The sequence below is a fragment of the Amblyraja radiata genome, chromosome 2, assembly GCF_010909765.2.
Source record: "Amblyraja radiata isolate CabotCenter1 chromosome 2, sAmbRad1.1.pri, whole genome shotgun sequence".
In the NCBI taxonomy this organism is placed as follows: domain Eukaryota; kingdom Metazoa; phylum Chordata; class Chondrichthyes; order Rajiformes; family Rajidae; genus Amblyraja; species Amblyraja radiata.
This window is the reverse complement of record NC_045957.1, coordinates 9,819,930-9,840,399: the sequence shown is the minus strand read 5'-3', so window position 1 is coordinate 9,840,399 and position 20,470 is coordinate 9,819,930. Positions and strand designations below refer to the sequence as shown.

The 20,470-nt window shown below is 44.2% G+C and overlaps 1 protein-coding gene across 2 annotated transcripts in view; it reads left to right on the top strand.

The window, feature by feature from the left end:
* The window catches only part of nrp1 (neuropilin 1), a 265,706-nt gene that overhangs the window by 174,116 nt on the left and 71,120 nt on the right, over nt 1-20,470 (top strand). For both annotated transcript variants that reach the window (XM_033042001.1, XM_033041992.1), the window contains exons 8-9: nt 5,653-5,808; nt 16,789-16,933. In XM_033042001.1, the coding sequence (XP_032897892.1) occupies nt 5,653-5,808; nt 16,789-16,933 (301 nt within the window). The remainder of the gene's footprint in view (nt 1-5,652; nt 5,809-16,788; nt 16,934-20,470) is intronic.

The window sequence follows — 20,470 nt, the reverse complement described above, 5'->3', positions numbered from 1 at the left end:
TTTAAATGCTTGCATTGGTAAAATGTGTTGGTTAATGCCAGAGAAGACAAACAACCAGGTAGTTAAAATGGCATTATGGTCATGGAAACAAAACTCTTCATTCAGCCCTTATGCTGTTGCCAGCTCTGTGCAATCAATCTCATTTCTCTATTATTTCGCCATGGACCTGCAAATGTTTCCTTTTCAGCTACAGTATATTATTAATCGCGCTGTGAGAGTTATTTACTGAAACCGCCTCTTCAATCTAGTCACACATTATATTCCAAAAGCACCAGAGACCCGGGTTTGATCCCGACTACGGGTGCTTGTCTGTACGGAGTTTGTACGTTCTCCCCGTGACCTGCGTGGGTTTTCTCCGAGATATTCGGCTTCCTCCCACACTCCAAAGACGTACAGGTTTGTAGGTTTGTAAGTCTGAAGAAGGGTCTCGACCCGAAACGTCACCCATTCCTTCCCTCCAGAGATGCTCTCTGTCCCGCTGAGTTACTTCAGCTTTTTCTGTCTAACTTCAGTTTATACCAGCATCTGCAGTTCTTTCCGACAGGTTTGTAGGTTAATTGGCTTGGTATAAAATGTCTACAAAAATTGTCCCTCGTGTGTGTTGGATAGTGTTAGTGTGCGGGGATCGCTGGTTGGTGCAGGTTCGGTGGGCCGAAGGGCCTGTTTCCGCGCTGTATCTCTAAACTAAACTAAAGTAAACTAAAACAACTTGCTGTGTGAAGGAATCTTATCGGATTTCCCCTTTTTATTGTTGTACAGTGATCTGCTGGCATTACCCGCAAAAATGCCAGCTGGCTTTGGACTTTGCTACTTAAACAAATGGAAAACTTCAGTCCTTAAGTTGCAGAAATATTCTTGCCATTGAATCCGTCACTTTTCTTCAGATGAAGTGTGCCTGTAGCAACGCACAGCGATTCCACAGCATTCATGCAGGAATACCTGCCAATAGGTTGTTGGAGGATCCTCGAGTTCATTCATTCAACAAAGTTTTTGAATGCTTCTGAAGGTGAAGGGTTGTTGGACCCACGAGGTGGATTATTGCTGGGCCAAAGACCCGGGAATTCTCCACCTAACATGGCAACAGCACTCACATGAAAACATACAGTCTGAAGAAAGTTCTTGCCCTGAAACATCACCCATTCCTTCTCTCCAGGACAATAATGTCTATGTAAAAGATCGACACTAAATGCTGGAGTAACTCAGCGGGACAGGCAGCATCTCTGGAGAAAAAGAATGGGTGACGTTTCGGGTCCAGTCTGAAGAAGGGCCTCGACCCGAATCGTCACCCATTCCTTCGCTCCAGAGATGCAGCCTGTCCCGCTGAGTTACTCCAGCATTTTGTGTCCATCTTCAGCTTAAACCAGCATCCGCAATTCCTTCCTACACAGGTTTAAAGAGATGGCCTGTTGCGATCCTCCTGGGGTAATTGAGTGTTGGTAACAAAGTGCATTTTTGCAGGCAATATTCATACACCAAGCACAAAAGAGAGATGTCCTTTATTTAAGGTTGCAGTGGAGAGTTACAGGCCAGATTGAATTAAAAACGTAGATATATCTCCGGCTGTGTGAATGTGGCAACCTTCTACACACAGCTGGAGATATATCTAGTGCAGATGCTGATTTTAAACCAAAGATAGACACAAAAAGCTGGAGTAACTCGGCAGGCCACACATCATCTCTGGAGAGAAGGAATATGTAGAAGGGCCTCAACCCGAAACGTCACCAACCAACAAACGTTCTGACTGAGCCGCTGAGTTACTCCAGCTTTTTGTGTCTATCTTTGGAGATACATTGAAGCAGCTTTTACAATCTGGCCTCAATGGTAATGCAGAACTAAGTCCTCAAACTGTTGCTAATGTGATAAGACCCCTTAACACTTTAATCCACATGCTGGATGTATGGCTTGTCCCTCATTATATGGTCATTAAGTGGAGGAGCCTTGAGGCCAAAGTACCCCCAAGTTAAGCGCAACTCCCACTGCAGTCTGGAATGACAAAGCGGGGTCAGGAGCCAAAGGAGTTCCTACGACCTCTTCATCCCTGCACTCAGCTGAAAAAATAATACATTTGTTCATTTAGCTGAGGTTGCTAAGAGTTAACAATACAGAAAGATAATATGGGCCAAGTCAGAAGAGGTGCTTTGTTTTAATGGATTGCAGTCTTGTGTATGGCGATCGCTTTTTAAAAAATTTCAAACATATCGACGAGAAAAATACGCAGCAGATGGATTGGACGTTGCTGCATAAAGAAATCTCAAAGCTAATAGTGTCTTGATCATTCCACAGTGACTATATATAAGCAAGCTGTTGTGCATAGTCATTAGATTAAGGCTCAGAACCCACCATGTGAAGATGATGGATTATCCATTTGTCCCAGCTACGAAATAACTTTTATCAGCTCCAGTTGCATTGTGCTCAGCGTTATGTTTCCATGCTCTACGATAGTTGAAAACATCTTGTGGGCTTGCAGACCGACCGGCCTGCATGCCCTCATGAGGTCCGATTAGTTAACAATATGTTACATCCTGAACCCTGCAAAGGAGAGGAATCGGTAGCATTTACGTTTGATTTCTCTTGTATGTGAATCCAAATCATGAGCAGATGTGTGGCTCGCTGAGCCCTCCAGCACCGAGTCTCCCACTCAGACTCTGCTCGCGGGGCAGCTTTCAATCGCAGCCTCTGATCGCTATTTTAATTTCACATCCTATCATACGCTCAGAATCTCACAGACGCAAGTGAACCATTGAGCATTGGGGTAAGCCATTTTAGGACTGAGATGAGGAAAAACATTTTCACCCAGAGAGTTGTGAATCTGTGGAATTCTCTGCCAAAAAAGACAGTGGAGGCCAGTTCACTGGTCTTTTGCAAGAGAAAGTTAGATTTAGCTCTCAGGGTTAAATGGATATGGGGGGAAAGCAGGAACGGGGTACTGATTTTGGATGATCAGCCATGATCATATTGGATTGCGGTGCTGGCTCGAAGGGCCGAATGCACCTATTTTCTATGTTTCTATGTTTCTTTTTTTTTTTTTTTTAATATTTTATTTTATTAGAAGTAAGTACAGTCATATGGCACCAAAGTGCCTAATATATATTTTCATAATGCATTTTATGTACAACTTCTTCTTTTTTTTTTTTTGTTACATTGAAAAAAGATTAGAATAAGAAAAATAAGTTAGATAGTAAAGGATAGAAAGATGTGAAATATATAGTGTGTGAAAAAAGAAAACGAGTAAATGAAGAAAGTTGAGAGAGAAAATAGAGAAAATAAAATAAAATAAAAAAGAAAAGGAGATCATTATTTATAATCTTGACCAACCCTCGTCCAGTCCTGAAACAGTTATTTTTTACAGTTGTGTTGCACCATATGATTCCAAAAAAACGACGAATGGAGACCAACTCGTTATGAATTGGTCTGATTTATCCATTAGGAGGAATCGCATTTCTTCAAGATGAGCGGTGTCCAACATACTTGCAATCCACATTTTAAGCATTGGTATTGATGTACCCTTGTTTCTATGTTTCTAACATTAGCAGAGATGGGGAATGAACGGAAACAATAACTGTACAATACTCTTCCGGCAAAACATTGGGGCAACTGATTTTCTTTGGTAAACCAACAACAAGGGACCTTGGGGGGTTTACTGTTAAACTCGGGGTGTCGTTGACACAACGTGGCATTTATCGGCCTTCTAAAGACATAGTCGTGTGTTTAATATGTGTGTTCTCCTCCAAGGCTGCATTTCGACCGCGGGGGGTTGAATGCATCCTCGACAAGGATTGTAACATAGTTGTACAGTAGTTTATTTAGATATTTGTTTGTCTTGTATTATGGTGGTGGGTTCTGTTTCGTTTTATTGTATTGTAAATATTATTTTTAATAATTGAATACATTTTTTGATTTTTTTTGAAAAGCTGCATTTCGCCACATCCTGAAGATAGACGCAAAAAAAAGCTGGAGTAACTCAGCGGGACAGGCAGCATCTCCGGAGAGAAGGAACGGGTGATGCTTCGGGTCGAGAAAAGGAAGAGTCTCAACACGAAACGTCACCCATTCCTTCTATCCAGAGATGCTGCCTGTCCCGCTGAGTTACTCTGGTGTTCAAATAAATAGATTGGATTTGGGATTGAGTATGGATGTTGCAGAAGAGGGCACGCATTGGGATGAGATGAGGTAGAAACAATATTGGCAAGCCCCTCTAGTTTAGGACCAATTTCAGCAAAGTGTTGCAAAAAAAAGGGAGAAGTGTTGTAAACTCCGAGAGAAGTGTTACAAACACCGGGGGCAACGTTTCTCCAGACCTGCATCCTCTGTAATCTTAGGTAGACAAAAATGCTGTAGAAACTCAGCGGGTGAGGCAGCATCTATGGAGCGAAGGAGTAGGCGACATAACCTTTGTTGTTTTCCATTTTAGAGTCATAGTCATAGAATGATACAGTGTGGAAACAGGACCTTTGGCCAAACTTGCCCACACCAGCCAACATGTCCCAGCTACACTAGTCCCACCTGCCTGTGCTTGGTCCATATCCCACCAAACCTGTCCTTTCCATGTACCTGTCCAACTGTTTCTTCAGCGTTGGGATAGTCCCAGCCTCAACTACCTCCTCCTTTTTCCATACACCCACCACCCTTTGTGCGAAAAAGTTACCCCTCAGATTCCTATTAAATCTTTTCCCCTTCACTTTGAACCTATGTCCTCTGGTCCTCGATTCCCCTACTCTGGGCAATAGATTCTGTGCATCCTTTTTTCTTTTCTTATCTGCTTCAAGGAGACAGATGAGAGGTTCGATTACTCCAGCAGCGACCAACTATCCATGCGTCTTTCATTCTGAGTTCATGAACTGCCCCAACTTCAGTTGAACCAGACAGCTGAGCCAAACTCCAGCTGCAATTCCTGACTGACCTCCTTGCATAAGAAATCCAGGAAGATTTAATCTAAGGCACAGATGTCAGTGAAGGAGAAAGGGCTTGCGGCACCCGCATAACTGACAATCACGCTAACAGTGAACTTAAGAATAAATTCATAAATGCAGGGTTTCTAGCAAAAGAATCGATCCATTACAGAAGGACAAAATGGACACCTATTCTGTACCAGAGCTTGCTTTAGATCTGATAGTAACAACCTCTGCATCAACTATAGAATAATAAGAAGCATAAACTCCCCATAAAAGGATGGTGAATCTGTGGAATTCTTTCCCACAGAAGGTTGTGGAGGCCAAAGTCAAAGAATATTTTTAAAGGCAGAGATTGATAGATTATTGAAGATAAGACACAAAATGCTGGAGGAACTCAGCGGGACAGGCAACATCTCTGGAGAGAAGGAATGGGTGAAGTTTCGGGTCGAGACCCTTATTTAGACTGGTACGGGTGTCAGGGGTTATGGGGAGAAGGCAAGAGAATGGGGTTGAGAGGGAAAGATAGTTCAGGAATGATTGAATGGCGGAGTAGACTTGATGGGCCGAATGGCCTAATTTCAATGACATGACTTTATAAATAAACGGGTAATTTTATTTTACAATTTGGATTTCATTAGACTACTTGGAAACATTGGTAAGAGTTGTGGCCATGTTTTTAATTCTATATAATTTGAATTAAGGCATGATATCATCAATTATAAACATGCCTAACAATCTCTGGCTGTTTTTAATCCTGCAGGTAGACCTGGGGTTCCTGCAGTACATCTCTGCAATAGCAACACAAGGTGCTGTCTCCCAAGAAACCCGGCGGATGTATTACATTCTGACCTACAAGGTTGATGTGAGTTCTAATGGTGAAGACTGGATCACAGTGAAAGAAAAGAATAAGCAAAAGGTAAGTTGTTGGAATATTGGGTGTGGAGAGGCCTTAGAATTAAAGGACGTTCCTTTAGGAGGAATTTCTTTAGAGGGTGGTGAATCAGTGGAATTCTTTGCCACAGAAGGTTGTGGTGGCCAAGTCAATGGATATGTTTAAGCCACAGATTGACAGATTCTTGTGTAGGAAAGAACTGCAGAAGCTGGTTTAAGTCAAAGGTAGACACAAAATGCTGGAGCAACTCAGCGGGACCGGCAGCATAGAATAGAATAGAATAGAATAGAATTACCTTTATTGTCATTCGGACCTTACGGTCTGAACTAAATTTCGTGCCTGCAGTCATACATACAATAATACAATAATAAACAACAACAAACACAAATTAACATCCAAACACCTCCTCACTGTGGTGGAGGCAAAAATCTTAGGGCTGCAGTCTCTTCCCTCCTCTTCTCCCTCTGTGCTGAGGCGATACCCCACCGGGCGATGGTACAACCAGTCCCGCGGCTCACCGAACCCCGCAAACGGGCCGGCTCAAACACCGCGGCCCGGGGTGTTCGAAGCTGCCGCCCTCCAGTCCAGCGAACGCAGCCGCTGGCCCGCGGCTGAACCCCGGACTCAGGTCACCGCCGCCAGAACGCCGTCCCAGCCACCGGAGCACCGTTCCAGCCCCGAGCCGGATCGCCCTCACGTGAGTGCCATTCCTCCCTCGAGTTGGGCCGCTCCGACGGGAGCGCCGTACCTCCCTCGAGCTGGGCCGCTCCGACGGGAGCGCCATACCACCCTCGAGCTGGGCCGCTCTGAAGGGAACGCCATTCCACCCTCGGGCTGGGCCGCCCCGACGGGAGCGCCACAGCCCCTCACGGGAGAGTCTCAGCCCCGCGCCAGGCCGCCCTCACGGGAGCGTCACAGCCCCTCACGGGAGCGCCGGTCCAGCCCCGAGCCGGACCGCCCTCACGGGAGCGAGCCCAGGGCAAGTCCTGACTGGCTCTGCCTCCGGAGTCTCGAGGTCGCCAGCTCCGCCATTAGGCCTCAGCGCAGACGGAGGCAGAGAAGGGGGATACGACAAAAAAGTCGCATTCCCCCGAAGGGAGAGACAACAAGCCCCGTTTCAACCCCCCCACATAAACACAACCTAAAAAACAAAAACTTAACTAGACAAAACGAAAAAAAACAACACAAAAAAGTAAAAACAAACGGACTGCAGGCGAGCCACTGCTGCCAGGGCAGTGCCGCCACTTCCGCATCGCTGGATAGAAGGAAAGTGTGACATTTTGGATTGAGACCCTTCTGCAGTCTGAATCAGGGGAGACAGAGATACAGAGATAAGGAAGTGTAAGGTGTGAAAACACGACAAAGTGGATGAAAAATCAAGGAAAGTGGAGAATAGATCATTGTTAGTAGGAGAAGGTAACAATAAAGCAAACAGTTAAAATGTAAACAAGGACAGACAGACTAGTCGGGGAACTGAGAAGGGGGGAGTTATGGAGAGAGCAGAAAAGGCAAAGGTTACTTGAAGTTAGAGAAGTCAATATGGAGAATATATAGAGAACAGTGAAGTTGGGCATCTTACAACCCAGTGGTATGAATATTGACTTATCTGTATCTCTGTGTCTCCGTCCCCTGATTCAGTCTGAAGAAGGGTCTCAACCTGAAATGTCACCCATTCCTTCTATCCAGAGATGCTGCCTGTCCCGCTGAGTTACTCCAGCATTTTGTGCCTATCTTCGGTCTGCCACAAACTGTACCTGATCTATATCCTGCTTTATCCCTTGACAGCCTTCTTCACTCTCTGTAACTCCAGTAACTGTTGTGTCATCTGCAAACTTACTAACATCTATATTTGTCCCCAAGTTATTTTTATGTATCATTAACAACAGAGGTCCCAGCACAGATTCCTGCATCTCAAGAAGACCATGTATTAGTCTGATAACAGCAGGGAAGAAGCTGTTCATGAGTCTGGTGGTACATGCTTTCAAGTTTTTGTATACTCTACCTGATGGGTGAGGGGGGGAGGGGGAAAGACAGGGATGAAAATGGTTCTTGATTATGTTGGCTTCTTTCCATGAGGAGCATCATGAAGTCCATGAAGGGGTGGGGGGGGGGGGGGGGGGGGGGGGGGGGGGGTGGGGGTAGACTGGTTTGTGCGATGGGCAGGCTATATCCACAACTCTACAAATTTCTTGCAGCAAAGATGTTGCCAAACCAAGCTGTGATGCATCCCATTAGAATGCCTTCTACGAGTTAAGTTTAGTTCTGTCCAGTCAATTGTCACGTGTACCAAGGTACAGTGAAAAGCTTTTGTTGCGTGCTAGCCAGTCAGCAGAAAGACAATCCATGATTCCAATCGAGCCATTTACATTGTGTCGATACTTGATAAGGGAATACACGTACAAGGTAAAGCCAGCAAAGTCCAAAGTCTAAAGAAGGGTTTCAGCCCGAAACGTCGCCTATTTCCTTCGTTCCATAGATGCTGCCGCACCCGCTGAGTTTCTCCAGCACTTTTGTCTACCTTCAAAGTCCAATCAAAGATAGCCCGAGGATCACCAATGAGGTAGATAGTAGTTCAGCACTGCAATCTGGGTCTAAGTTCAAGTGAGTTTATTGTCATGTGTCCCTGTATAGGACAATGACATTCTTGCTTTGCTTAAGCACACAGAAAATAGTAGATAAATGTGTCCATATACCATGATATAAATATATACACACATGAATAAATAAACTGGTAGTGCAAATAACAGAAAGTGGTTGCTAATAATCAGAGTTTTGTCCGAGCCAGGTTTAATAGCCTGATGGCTGAGGGGAAGTAGCTATTCCTGAACCTGGTTGTTGCAGTCTTCAGGCTCCTGTACCTTCTACCTGAAGGTAGCAGGGAGATGAGTGTGTGGCCAGGATGGTGTGGGCCTTTGATGATACTGCCAGCCTTTTTGAGGCAGCGACTGCGATAAATCCCCTCGATGGAAGGAAGGTCAGAGCCGATGATGGACTGGGCAGTGTTTACTACTTTTTGTAGTCTTTTCCTCTCCAGGGCGCTCAAATTTCCGAACCAAGCCACGATGCAACCGGTCAGCATGCTCTCTACTGTGCACCTGTAGAAGTTAGAGAGAGTCTTCCTTGACAATCCGACTCTCCGTAATCTTCTCAGGAAGTAGAGGCGCTGATGAGCGTTTTTGATAATTGCGTTAGTGTTCTCGGACCAGGAAAGATCTTCAGAGATGTGCACCCCCAGGAATTTGAAGTTCTTGACCCTTTCAACCATCGACCCAGCTGGGAAGAAACTGTCCCAATTACAATACAATGCATCTGTGGAAACAGTAGGTTGATTAGCACTTGAGGAAGAATACGTTGCATGAGAGGAGGAGAGAGTGTAAGGAGAGAGGTTTGCGACTGATAGGATTACTCTGCTATAGGAACTGGTGTGGAACAGGGGCTGAATGGCGTTTTGTGTGATAATGAGTACGTGAGCATTCATTCACTCACATCTGTGCAGGGTGCATGTGTTCCTGGAGCTGAAGTCATGTGGTGCGTCAGAGGTAGAAATCTGATTAGATGCATCGCAAACAACAACAACTTCCATTCAGTCTGAAGAAGGGTTCGACCCGAAACGTCACCCATTCCTTCTCTCCAGAGATGCTGCCTGTCCCGCTGAGTTACTCCAGCATTTTGGTGTCTAACTTCGGTTTAAACCAGCATTTTGCAGTTCCTTTCAACACAACTTTCATTTACAATTCACTTTAAAATATCAAAATCGTCTCTCAGAACCAATATCACATTCAGATTCAGAGTCTGAAGAAGGGTCTCGACCTGAAAAGTCACCTATTCCTTCTCCAGAGATGCTGTCTGACCCGCTGAGTTACTCCAGCTTTTAGTGTCTATCAGATTCAGATTAGTTTATTGTCATTTAAAATCTTTGTTCGCATGAAACTCGTAGAGTAAACATTAAGGATAGAGTGAACTTGGATAAGTACAATAACAAATGCAAAACAGCAGAATAGTGCAAAGATTTCAGTGCAATCTGAAGTAGTACAGAAGAAATACTAAAGTACAAGATGGATTATGGGAAGGACGGTGGCACATCAGTAGAGTTGCTGCCTTGCAGCGCCAGAGACACGGGTTCGATCCTGACAACGGCTGCTTGTCTGTACGAGGGTTATACGTTCTCCCCGTGACCTGTGTGGGTTTTCTCTGAGATCTTTGGTTTCCTCCCACAGGTATAGGTTTGTAGGTTAATTGGCTTGGTATAAATGTAAAATTGTCCCTAGTACGTGTAGGATGGTGGTAGTGTGCAGGGATCGCTGGTCGGTGCAGACTCGGTCGGCTGAAAGGCCGTGTTTCTCCGCTGGAATTCTAAACTAAATACTAAAAAATATCTTACTACCTTGTTCATTTTCTCTTAAAATATATAAAAGGATTGCCTCATTGGTGGACACTGGAGGATATTATTACTTTGGGTGGGTCAACAATTAAAGTTCACAGAATCCATTTAATGCGCAGAATTCATTCACTCTTCCTTGCCAAAGACCATGATCCAGCAGATTACAATGAATGAGCAAATAGCTACAGTAATAGACAACATATGTTGAAGAAAAACGTGCTTATTTAACCCGATCACATTTCTGCAATGTATACCTGGATTCACAATTGCCTATTTTAGTTCAGGGTATCTAATGCTTTCACTTGACCCCCCCCCCCCCCCCCCCACAGCCCCCTGCCTATCCAACCCCCCCCCCCCCCACACCCCCAACCCCCCCCCCCCCACCCCCTGTCCATGCAACCCTCCCCCCTCCCACACCCCCACACCCCCTAATCCCCACCCCCACACCCCCACCTCCACCACCCCCCCACCCACCCCCACACCCAACCCCCCACCCACCCCCACCACCCCTCCACTCCCCCCACTGTGAGGTGTTACATTTTGGGAAGTCTAACTTGGGTAGGACCTACACAGTGAATGGTAGGCATCTGGGGAGCATTGTAGAGCAGAGGGATCTAGGAGTACTGGTACATGGTTCCCTGAAGGTCGAGTCGCAGGTAGATAAGGTGGTCAAAAAGGCTTTTGGCATCTTGGCCTTCAGAGAAAATTTATGAGGATGTTGCCAGGACTAGAGGGTGTGAGCTATAGGGAAAGGTTGAGTAGGCTGGGTCTCTATTCCTTGGAGCACAGGGAGGATGAGGTGTGATTTTATAGAGGTGTGTAAAATAATGAGAGGAATCGCTCGGGTAGATGCACAGAATCGCTTGCCCAGAGTAGGGGAATCGAGTACCAGAGGACAAAGGTTCACGGTGAAGGGGAAAAGATTTAATTGGAATCTGAGGGGTAATTTTTTCACCCAAAGGGTGGTGGGTGTATGGAACAAGCTTCCAGAGAAGGTAGTTGAGGCTGGGACTATCCCATCGTTTAAGAAACAGTTTGACAAGTACATGGATTGGATAGGTTTGGAGGGATATGGACCAAGCGCAAGTGTACCTAGTGTAGCTGGGACATTGTTGGCCGGTGTGGGCAAGTTGGGCCGAAGGGCCTGTTTCCACACTGTATCACTCTATGACTTTATTTAAAATAACTTCCAAATCTGAATAGTTAACCAGCTCCTTGTTTAACCCAAATTGAATGCATAAACTCATGCCACCTGTAATCTCTTAAATATAAATAAATGAATGGCAGTCTCAACTGAAAATGGCTATCAAGTAATGATTGAATATATAAGCAGAATGAATCCTAAATGATTTTTATTCTCGTGCATTAATAGCTTTGGTGTAAAGCTCAAAATCACTTTTTGTGTGAGAAGACTCAGTGGGACCTATTCAATCTGTTTAAATTATTTTCAAACATGTCAATATTAAATGGTAATTGTTTCAAACAGTCCCGGAGCATAGCAGTTTGCTGTGATGTACAACTGGCATTCTTAACCTGCTCTCAATTAGGAATCATGGATCTACTGCATCTGTTTTATTTTGCCGTTGGTTAAGGAATTCTCGTCAGTGGGAATGCTTGAGAAAAGGTCACAAGTGTTATGAGTAGAATTAGACCATTCGGCCCATCAAGTCTACTCCGCCATTCAATCACAGATGATCTATCTCTCCCCCCGAACCCCGTTCTCTTGCCTTCTCCCCATAACCTGTGACACCGGTACTATTCAAAAATCTATCTATCTCTGCCTTAAAAATACCACTGACTTGGCCTCCACAGCCTTCTGCGGCAATGAGTTCCACTCTGTGGCAAAGAATTCCACTCTCTGCTACTCTGCACTTCTTTGAACCGTGGGGTCTTCCCCACAACAGGGTAAATGGAACCTTGGTCAGATATCTCATCCAAAGGCAGCCACTCTCTTACACTTCACCACCTTCACACTGTACTTAATCATTGGCCTGTGTTGCGTGAAACTGAATTCCTAAAGTTTGGCTTAAAACCAAAACCCACTTTCTCCCGAGTGGAGATTTGGATCATACGGTGTATAAAGCAGGCAACATAAAGATAACAAATCTTTGAAAAAAACTAACTTGAATGCGCATCTCTGACCTGCAGTGATGATTTTATCATCAGCATCTGCGCAATGATCTGATGGAGTTAATCTCCGAGCCATTCCTGAACCTGTCCAATTTGATCAAAATCGTCATTAATTGCCCAACGTGCAGGAAAGAACTGCAGATGCCGGTTTAAATCGAAGGTAGACGCAAAATGCTGGAGTAACTCAGCGGGACAGGCAGCATCTCTGGAGAGAAGGAATGGGTGACGTTTCGGGTTGAGTCCCTTCTTCAAACCCAGGGGATGAATGGTGCAGTAGATCAGTTAAGTCTCAATCAAACTGGTATTGAGGTCCCGGAACTGAAAGCAGCCACTCTTTACACAGAGGTCACTCAATAGAAATAACGGGTTGAACCTTCAATAGGAGAGAGTTTCTTTCTCAGAGGGTCGTGAATCTTTGGAACTCTCTTCCTCAGAAGGATAGGACAAGCAGAACCCATAATGTTTTTAAGACTGTGTTATTTGCTAAGTGAGTAGGTGAGTGGACACAGGCCGAAACTTATTTTGCACGTCTTTCATTCATTTTTTTCTATATCTCTCTGTATCACCGTCTATATCTCTTGTTTCCCTTTCCCCTGACTCTCGGTCTGAAGAAGGGTCTCGACCCGAAACCTCACCCATTCCTTTTCTCTGACCCGCTGAGTTACTCCAGCTTTTTGTGTCTACCTTCGGCAGAAAGAGAACCATTGACTTCATCCTCCTATAACATAGAAAACACAGAAAATAGGTGCAGGAGTAGGCCATTCGGCCCTTCGAGCCAGCACCGCCATTCAATATGAACATGGCTGATCATCCAAAATCAGTACCCGTTCCTGCCTTTTCCCCATATCTCTTGATCCGTTAGCCCTAAGAGCTAAATCTAACTCTCTCTTGAAAACATCCAGTGAATTGGCTTCCACTGCCCTCTGTGGCAGAGAATTCCACAGATTCTTAACTCTCTGGGTGAAAAAGTTTTTCCTCATCTCAGTCCTAAAAGGCCTACCCCTTATTCTTAAACAGTGATCCCTGGTTCTGTCTTCATCAACTTCTCTGTGGATGAAACATTTCTAAGTATTTCAATATTATAGTTAATTTTAACTGCCTCACTCACTGAGGTATTTGTCGATGAAGTAAAGGCAGTAAATGTACAGTGGAGAAGATTTGCACATTGCCACCATTTTATTGAATTGGTGCTTTTCCTCAATGCTGTTGCATCATTAACAGCTGGACGTAGGAATAAGAATGCACAGAGTTAAGCAGCTGGAATTACTTGCACGTCTCCGTAGCAACACAGTTAAATAGAACTCGAGATCTTTATCCCGCTTGGGATTTAAGTTCACCACAGCTGATAGCAGACAATACACCTTGAAGTAATCACACTTCAATGACATACAAAAGATATGAAAGATGTCGAAAATCCTTAGTGCTGATTGTACAATTAAACTATTTTAGTCCTACACTCAATTCTCCACTCTCCACAGAGACGAATATTCAAATTAAGTCATACCAGTGACTGATAAAGATCTTTTTTTTTTTATCAGTCTGTTAAGGTTCTCAGTCATAAAAAAAAATGTGTTTGCCTCAGGATAGACTTCAATTGATTCTAGTCCAGAATGTAAAATTGTGCCAGCTGAGATACATTTAGAGTAAAGGATTGAGATTATCAGAGAGTGATTTGGTTGAAGGGCATTCTCTTGAATCTTGACTGGAGGCTTCATTATCCTCTGAGCAACATTGAATCTAACAAAGCGGTCTTACAGGTGGATTGGTTCATTTACGGTGCTAGTAACCAAACGCCTGGGTGTTTGGTCTGGAGACGTGAGTTCAAATTCCATCTTGACAACTGGGAAATGTAGGCTCAAATACTAAGATAAATCAGTAATGAAAATCTAGCGTGAGGGTGGCACGGTGGCACAGTGGTAGAGTAGCTGCCTTACAGTGCCAGAAGACCCGGTTTTGACCCTGACTATGGGTGCTGTATGGAAACATAGACAATAGGTGCAGGAGTAGGCCATTCAGCCCTTCGAGCCAGCACCGCCATTCAATATGATCGTGGCTGATCATCCAGAATCAGTACCCCGTTCCTGCTTTCGCCCCCTATCCCTTGATTCTGATAGCCCTAAGAGCGAAATCTAACTATCTCTTGAATACATGTATAGAGAACGTATGTATGAAGTTTGTACGTTCCCCCCGTGACCTGCGTGGGTTTTCTCCGGGAGCTCCGGTTTCCTCCCACACTTCAAAGACGTACAGGTTTGTAGGCTGATTGGCTTGTTAAAAAATTGTAAATAGCCCCTGGTGTGCGCAGGATGGCGTTAGTGTGCGGGGATCGCTGGATGGCGCGGACTTGGTGGGACGAAGGGCCTGTTTCCGCGATGTATCGCTGAACTAAACTAAACTAAACTAATGGTAATAAATAAGCTAGAGTACTGTTGTTGAAAAACACATTGGGTTTCAAAATTAAATTAATGTCCTTCAGGTAAGGAAATCTATCATCCCTATCTGCTCTGGCATATCGATGACTCCAAGTCCTTAATAGTCGGCCCTTATCTTCCCACTGAGACGCCATTCTGGAGTAAAGTGAGATTGGATATAATATTTACCTGACCAATCTTATGAGCGAATAAATCTGTTAAAGTTAGTATTGTCATCAAATTAAAATTTTAGTTAAATTAATCTTCCTGTCTCCCGGGGTTTGATCAGCATACCCTGAGGGCAGTCTACCAGTATGGAGGAATGTGGTGCAAGGAATGTCTCAGTGCAGGCGTATGCTACAGTCACAGGATAACAAGAGCCACATAACAAGAGGATTTCAGTATTGGAGTAGAGAGGTTCTTCTGCAGTTGTACAGGGCTCTGGTGAGACCACATCTGGAGTATTGTGTACAGCTTTGGTCTCCTAATTTGAGGAAGGACATCCTTGTGATTGAGGCAGTGCAGCGTAGGTTCACGAGATTGATCCCTGGGATGGCGGGACTGTCATATGAGGAAAGATTGAAAAGACTAGGCTTGTATTACTAGAGTTTAGAAGGATGAGGGGGTACCTTATAGAAGCATATAAAATTATAAAAGGACTGGACAAGGTAGATGCAGGAAAAATGTTCCCAATGTTGGCCGAGTCCAGAACCAGGGGCCACAGTTTTAGAATAAAGGGGAGGCCATTTAAGACTGAGGTGAGAATTTTTTTTTTAACCCAGAGAGTTGTGAATTTGTGGAATTCCCTGCTACAGAGGGCAGTGGAGGCCAAATCACTGGATGGATTTAAGAGAGAGTAAGATAGAGCTCTAGGGGCTAGTGGAGTCAAGGGATATGGGGAGAAGGCAGGCACGGGTTATTGATTGGGGACAATCAGCCATGATCACAATGAATGGCGGTGCTGGCTCGAACGGCCGAATGGCCTCCTCCTGCACCTATTTTCTATGTTTCTATGTTTCTATGATAGATAGTCTCTGAGAACCATCCCCTTAATGCTTGAGTCTGAAGAAGGGTCTCGACCGAAACGTCACCTATTCCTTCGCTCCATAGATGCTGCCTCACCCACTGAGTTTCCCCAATATTTTTGTTAACCCTTGATGCTGGAGTAACTCAGCGGGACTGTCAGCATCTCTGGAGAGAAGGAAAGGGTGACATTTCGGGTCGAGACCCCAGTCCTCATCCTGAGGAAAGGTCTCGAACCGAAACATCACCCATTCCTTCTAACCAGAGATGCTGCCTGTCCCCCTGAGTTACTCCAGCATTTTGTGTCTATCTGCAGTGTAAACCAGCTCTGCAGTTCCTTCCCACATATAGGAAAATGATGATTTAGTTACCATGTTTGGAGTAGGGAGCAACTGAGGCAGATAGGATTCGTGCTCCCAATCAGTAATTGTTAGTGGAAGGCGTAGATGTTGTGTGAGAAAAGTCTGGGCCAAAACATCTCTCCTTTGAAGCCCATAAAGCTGATGAATCTCAAGGACTGCCAGCTCTTGGATCTGTACCTTGGCACGAGCTACATACTATAGCATTATGACACAAAATGCTGGAGTAACTCAGTGGGACAGGCAGCATCTCTGGAGAGAAGGAATGGGTGATGTTTCGGGTCGAGACCCTTCTTCAGCCTGAATCAGTCTGCAGAAGGGTCTCGACCCAAAACGTCAACTATTTTCTATGTTTCTAAGCAACGTAGCTCCGTGTTAGACCGTTGGGCCGACCCTGCGACGCCGCCAGGACATCAGAATGACATGGTCATTTCAAGATCCCTGCACTTACAGCAACTGGGACTTGAAAATGGCGCCAAAGGTTGTCTCGACCCGAAACGCCACCCATTCCATCTCCCCAGAGTTGCTGCCTGTCCCGCTGAGTTACTCCAGCATTTTGTGTCTATCTTCTGTTTAAACCAGCATCTGCAGTTCCTTCCTACACATAGCATTATGACAAGCCGACTCTGAACTTGAAGAATTCTAGATTTACCTGTTGAGAATATTTGTCCGAGGCTGATTGCGGGCTTTAATTTTGCAGGTATTTCAAGGCAACAGCAGCCCCAATGATACAGTCGTAAGGCAGTTTCCTCAGAAAATCCTGACACGATATTTGCGGATAAGACCACAGACGTGGGAGAATGGCATTGCACTTCGCCTTGAAATATATGGATGCAAGATCGCAGGTAAAGAAATTGCCTCTATGAATGCCGTTAAACTATTCTCTTCACTTCAATACACCCAATGTACTACTAATAAACCGTTAGCTGTTTATTGCGGTTAGCCTCACTGCACCTTCTCCTTTTAGTAAATTAAATATCTTCGGACAAAATGATCACCCTGTCTAAATCTCTTCAACACGGGCACCTGAGAAAAAACAGCAAATGTAGAATATCTGTTTGCCCAAAGCAAATTGATGTTTCCTCCTTGTTTAACGTTGCCTATTTCCTTCGCTCCATAGATGCTGCCTCACCCGCTGAGTTTCTCCAGCATTTTTGTCTATTCTTCCTCCTTCATTGAGAAATTTCAATCCTGGTTGTCAGAGTCAAGAATTGGGGATGTCCACGTTTTTATAGGAAGCCCCAGGATTTAGATATTTAAAAAATGTCACATTGTGTATTGAGAAGCTGTCCGGATCAACTTTCTTGAATGCAAAGTTACTTAAAGTTGAGCAGTAAAAAAAAATCACATTCCGCAAATGTGTTGACTATTTTTAGACAGGTGATATTTTTTTTACGATTTTCATAATTTTTTTTGAAAAAGATGTGAACTGTTCAAGTTTATCGGGGAGTGATCTTCTCAATGATGCGACTTTTAAAGTTGGAAAAAATTGGTTCCTAGCACATGACATTTGATCTGTCTGACTTTTGTAACTGAATCTGATGCATTGTAAGGAGCTGCAGCCTCTGCCTGTAGGATTAGTAAAATGATCTGGATGATCCAGGTGCTTACTCCACTGCACTTTCATCACTAACTTTGTTGTGCCATGATTGCATTTTTTTGCTTTTGAACCAGAAGATAGTTTGTCCAAACCACTTACAAGAGTAGTGATCATGTAATCCATCCTGCAAGTTCATTGTCGTGCTTCCCTATAAGGCGTGCCCTATTTTTTGAGTATGGTGTAAAATACATGTCCTGTCTCTTAAGCCCCTGTCCCACTTTCACAACCTAATGGGCGACCTCTGCCGTGTTTGCCATTGACTCATACTCGCAGCATGGTCGCCACGAGGTCGTAGGAGGTCTTCGTAACTCTTCCTCATGCTCGTGAGGAAGCATGAGGTTGCGGCGTTTTTTCCAGCCTGATAAAAAATGTCCAGGAGTTTTAAAAAAACGGTCGGCATGGAAAAAATTGATACTTTTTGCTAGCAGGTAGGTGGTAGGTACGTCGTAGTAGGTTGTGATGGTAGTCGTAGGTAGTCGTAGATGGTCGTAGATAGTCGTAGGTCGGTAACTGGCCCAAGAAAAAAAATGCAAACATGACAATTTTATCATGTGATAATTTTCCACTCGTAGCTAGTCATAGTTGGTCTTAGGTATGGAAGACTGAGGTCGAGGGGGGTCGTGGGAGGTCGTAGGAGGTCGTAGGAGGTCTTTTACTTTGGCGAGTCAACACGACCTTGACATTTTTTTCAAATCGTCTAGGGTCTTCTAAACTCATGGATTAGGTCGTCCAAGTGGGACAGGCCCTTAAGGCTCTTCCACTGTCACGATTAATGCAATCCTCATCGGGTAGGCCATGATAGTGTGTACATTGGGTGCCACATTTTCTGACAACTGCACAGCAAATGGAGAATTATTTTCCCCTCTTAGTCTCCTGATTCAAATGCAGCCTGGTCCCATTGGGATAAAAAAAAATCTTCTCTATTTGTGTTAAATGTCTTATAGACACACACACAGTGCAAATTCACATCATTTACAATAAATACACAACCACAACAAGAAAAGTTATTAATTCCCCTCCCCACACAATAACAAATCTGGAAACTCAAAAAGATCTCTGAACATAAAAAGATGTATAAATTATGATCTATTTGTTCAGAGGGTATAAGTGCTAGGGTTCAAGTTGGCATTTGTTTTCCTTCCCCATTTGCCCCTAAGCTGAAGGCACAGCAAGCCCATTTTCAAAGGCATTTTAGGATCGCCCTCCTTGATACATCTAGTCAAATATTGGTTTGCCTGGATAAAATCAGGCTTCCTTTTCTTAACAGCATTAGTGAAAAGATTTGATATTTCTCCTAATCCAGTGGTTTAATTGTCACTAGGTAGACACACAAAATGCTGGAGTAACTCAGCGGGACAAGCAGCATCTCTGGAGAGAAGGAATGGGTGACGTTTTGAGTTGAGACCCTTCTTCAAACTTCTTCAGTCTTTGGTTTAAAGCAGCATCTGCAGTTCCTTCCTACACATACCCTCCCAAGCCCCTGGGGTTATGCGTGGACTCATTTAAGGGTTTTTTGCAATCCCAAGGGAGGAAGAGTATGGAGTGTGATCGCCCATCAGCCATTCAGCGTTAAACTGGAGAACCCCTATAACATTTAGAGTTTAAAAGAATGAAGGGGGGGACCTCATTGAAACTTACCGAATAGTGGAAGGCCTGGATAGAGTGGATGTGGACAGGATGTTTCCACTAGTGGGACAGTCTAGGACCAGAGGTCTCAGAATTAAAGGACGTTCTTTTAGGAAGGAGATGAGGAGGAATTTATTTAGTCAGAGGGTGGTGAATCTGTGGAATTCTTTACCACAGAAGGCTGTGAAGGCCAAGTCAGTGGATTTTTTTTAAGGCATAGATAGATAGATATGTGATTAGTATGGGTGTCAGGGATCATGGGGAGAAGGCAGGAGAATGGCATTAAGATAGGGAAAGATAGATCAGGCATGAGTTTATGGCGGAGTAGTCTTGATGGGCCGAATGGCCTAATTCTGCTCCTATCACTTATGGACTTATAAAAATCCATGCCCCAGCATCTTTTATTGCGTAATGCAAGTGACCTTTGCTGGTAGCTTTTGTGAAATGTAAATTGTACCAATCTTGGGTTCCATAAGGTCTTGGGTGTTGCTTGTGAGTGTGAGAGAACATGATATAACTACCAGCAATTAAGCATGGATTGGAAACCGCAATCAGGTTACTGCATGGTTGCGAATGAGAAATAGGACATTTTTAGATCTTGGGAATTGACAATTCATTTCTGAATCTGCAAATAGATATTGGACCTAGACTGAAGATAATTTGATCTGGTCATGCATTTTAAATAAGGTGGGGATAATCGAGGGGAAGGAAGAGGTATACGTAAAGATCAGATTCAGCGATAAAAGAATACAAAATGATGAGAGAAGACGGCAATTTGGAATAATGGAATTAATTTATCAAGAAACAAAAGACAAAATAGTCAAGCGTGCTGCAAATTCATCAATAGCAATGAAAAGTCAGGATGGGAATAGGATCATTAAGAGATGGACAGGACAATGGCACAGATAGTGTGGGGGAGACAACTGAAATAAATCACAATTTCCCTTCCACATTTGCCAGGGGAGTCAATAGGTGGACATGGCATTGGAAGATGAAATGAGTAATGAAATAGCTTCTTGTTCAGTAGAAAAAGACCAAAGATTATGCACACCCACCAAATTAAAGAGCATAACACCAGGTGCGTTGCTTGCGTCCATGCATTTTAAAAGGCTTCAAGGTGGAGATGGCAGATACACAGCCGCACACACGTAATAAT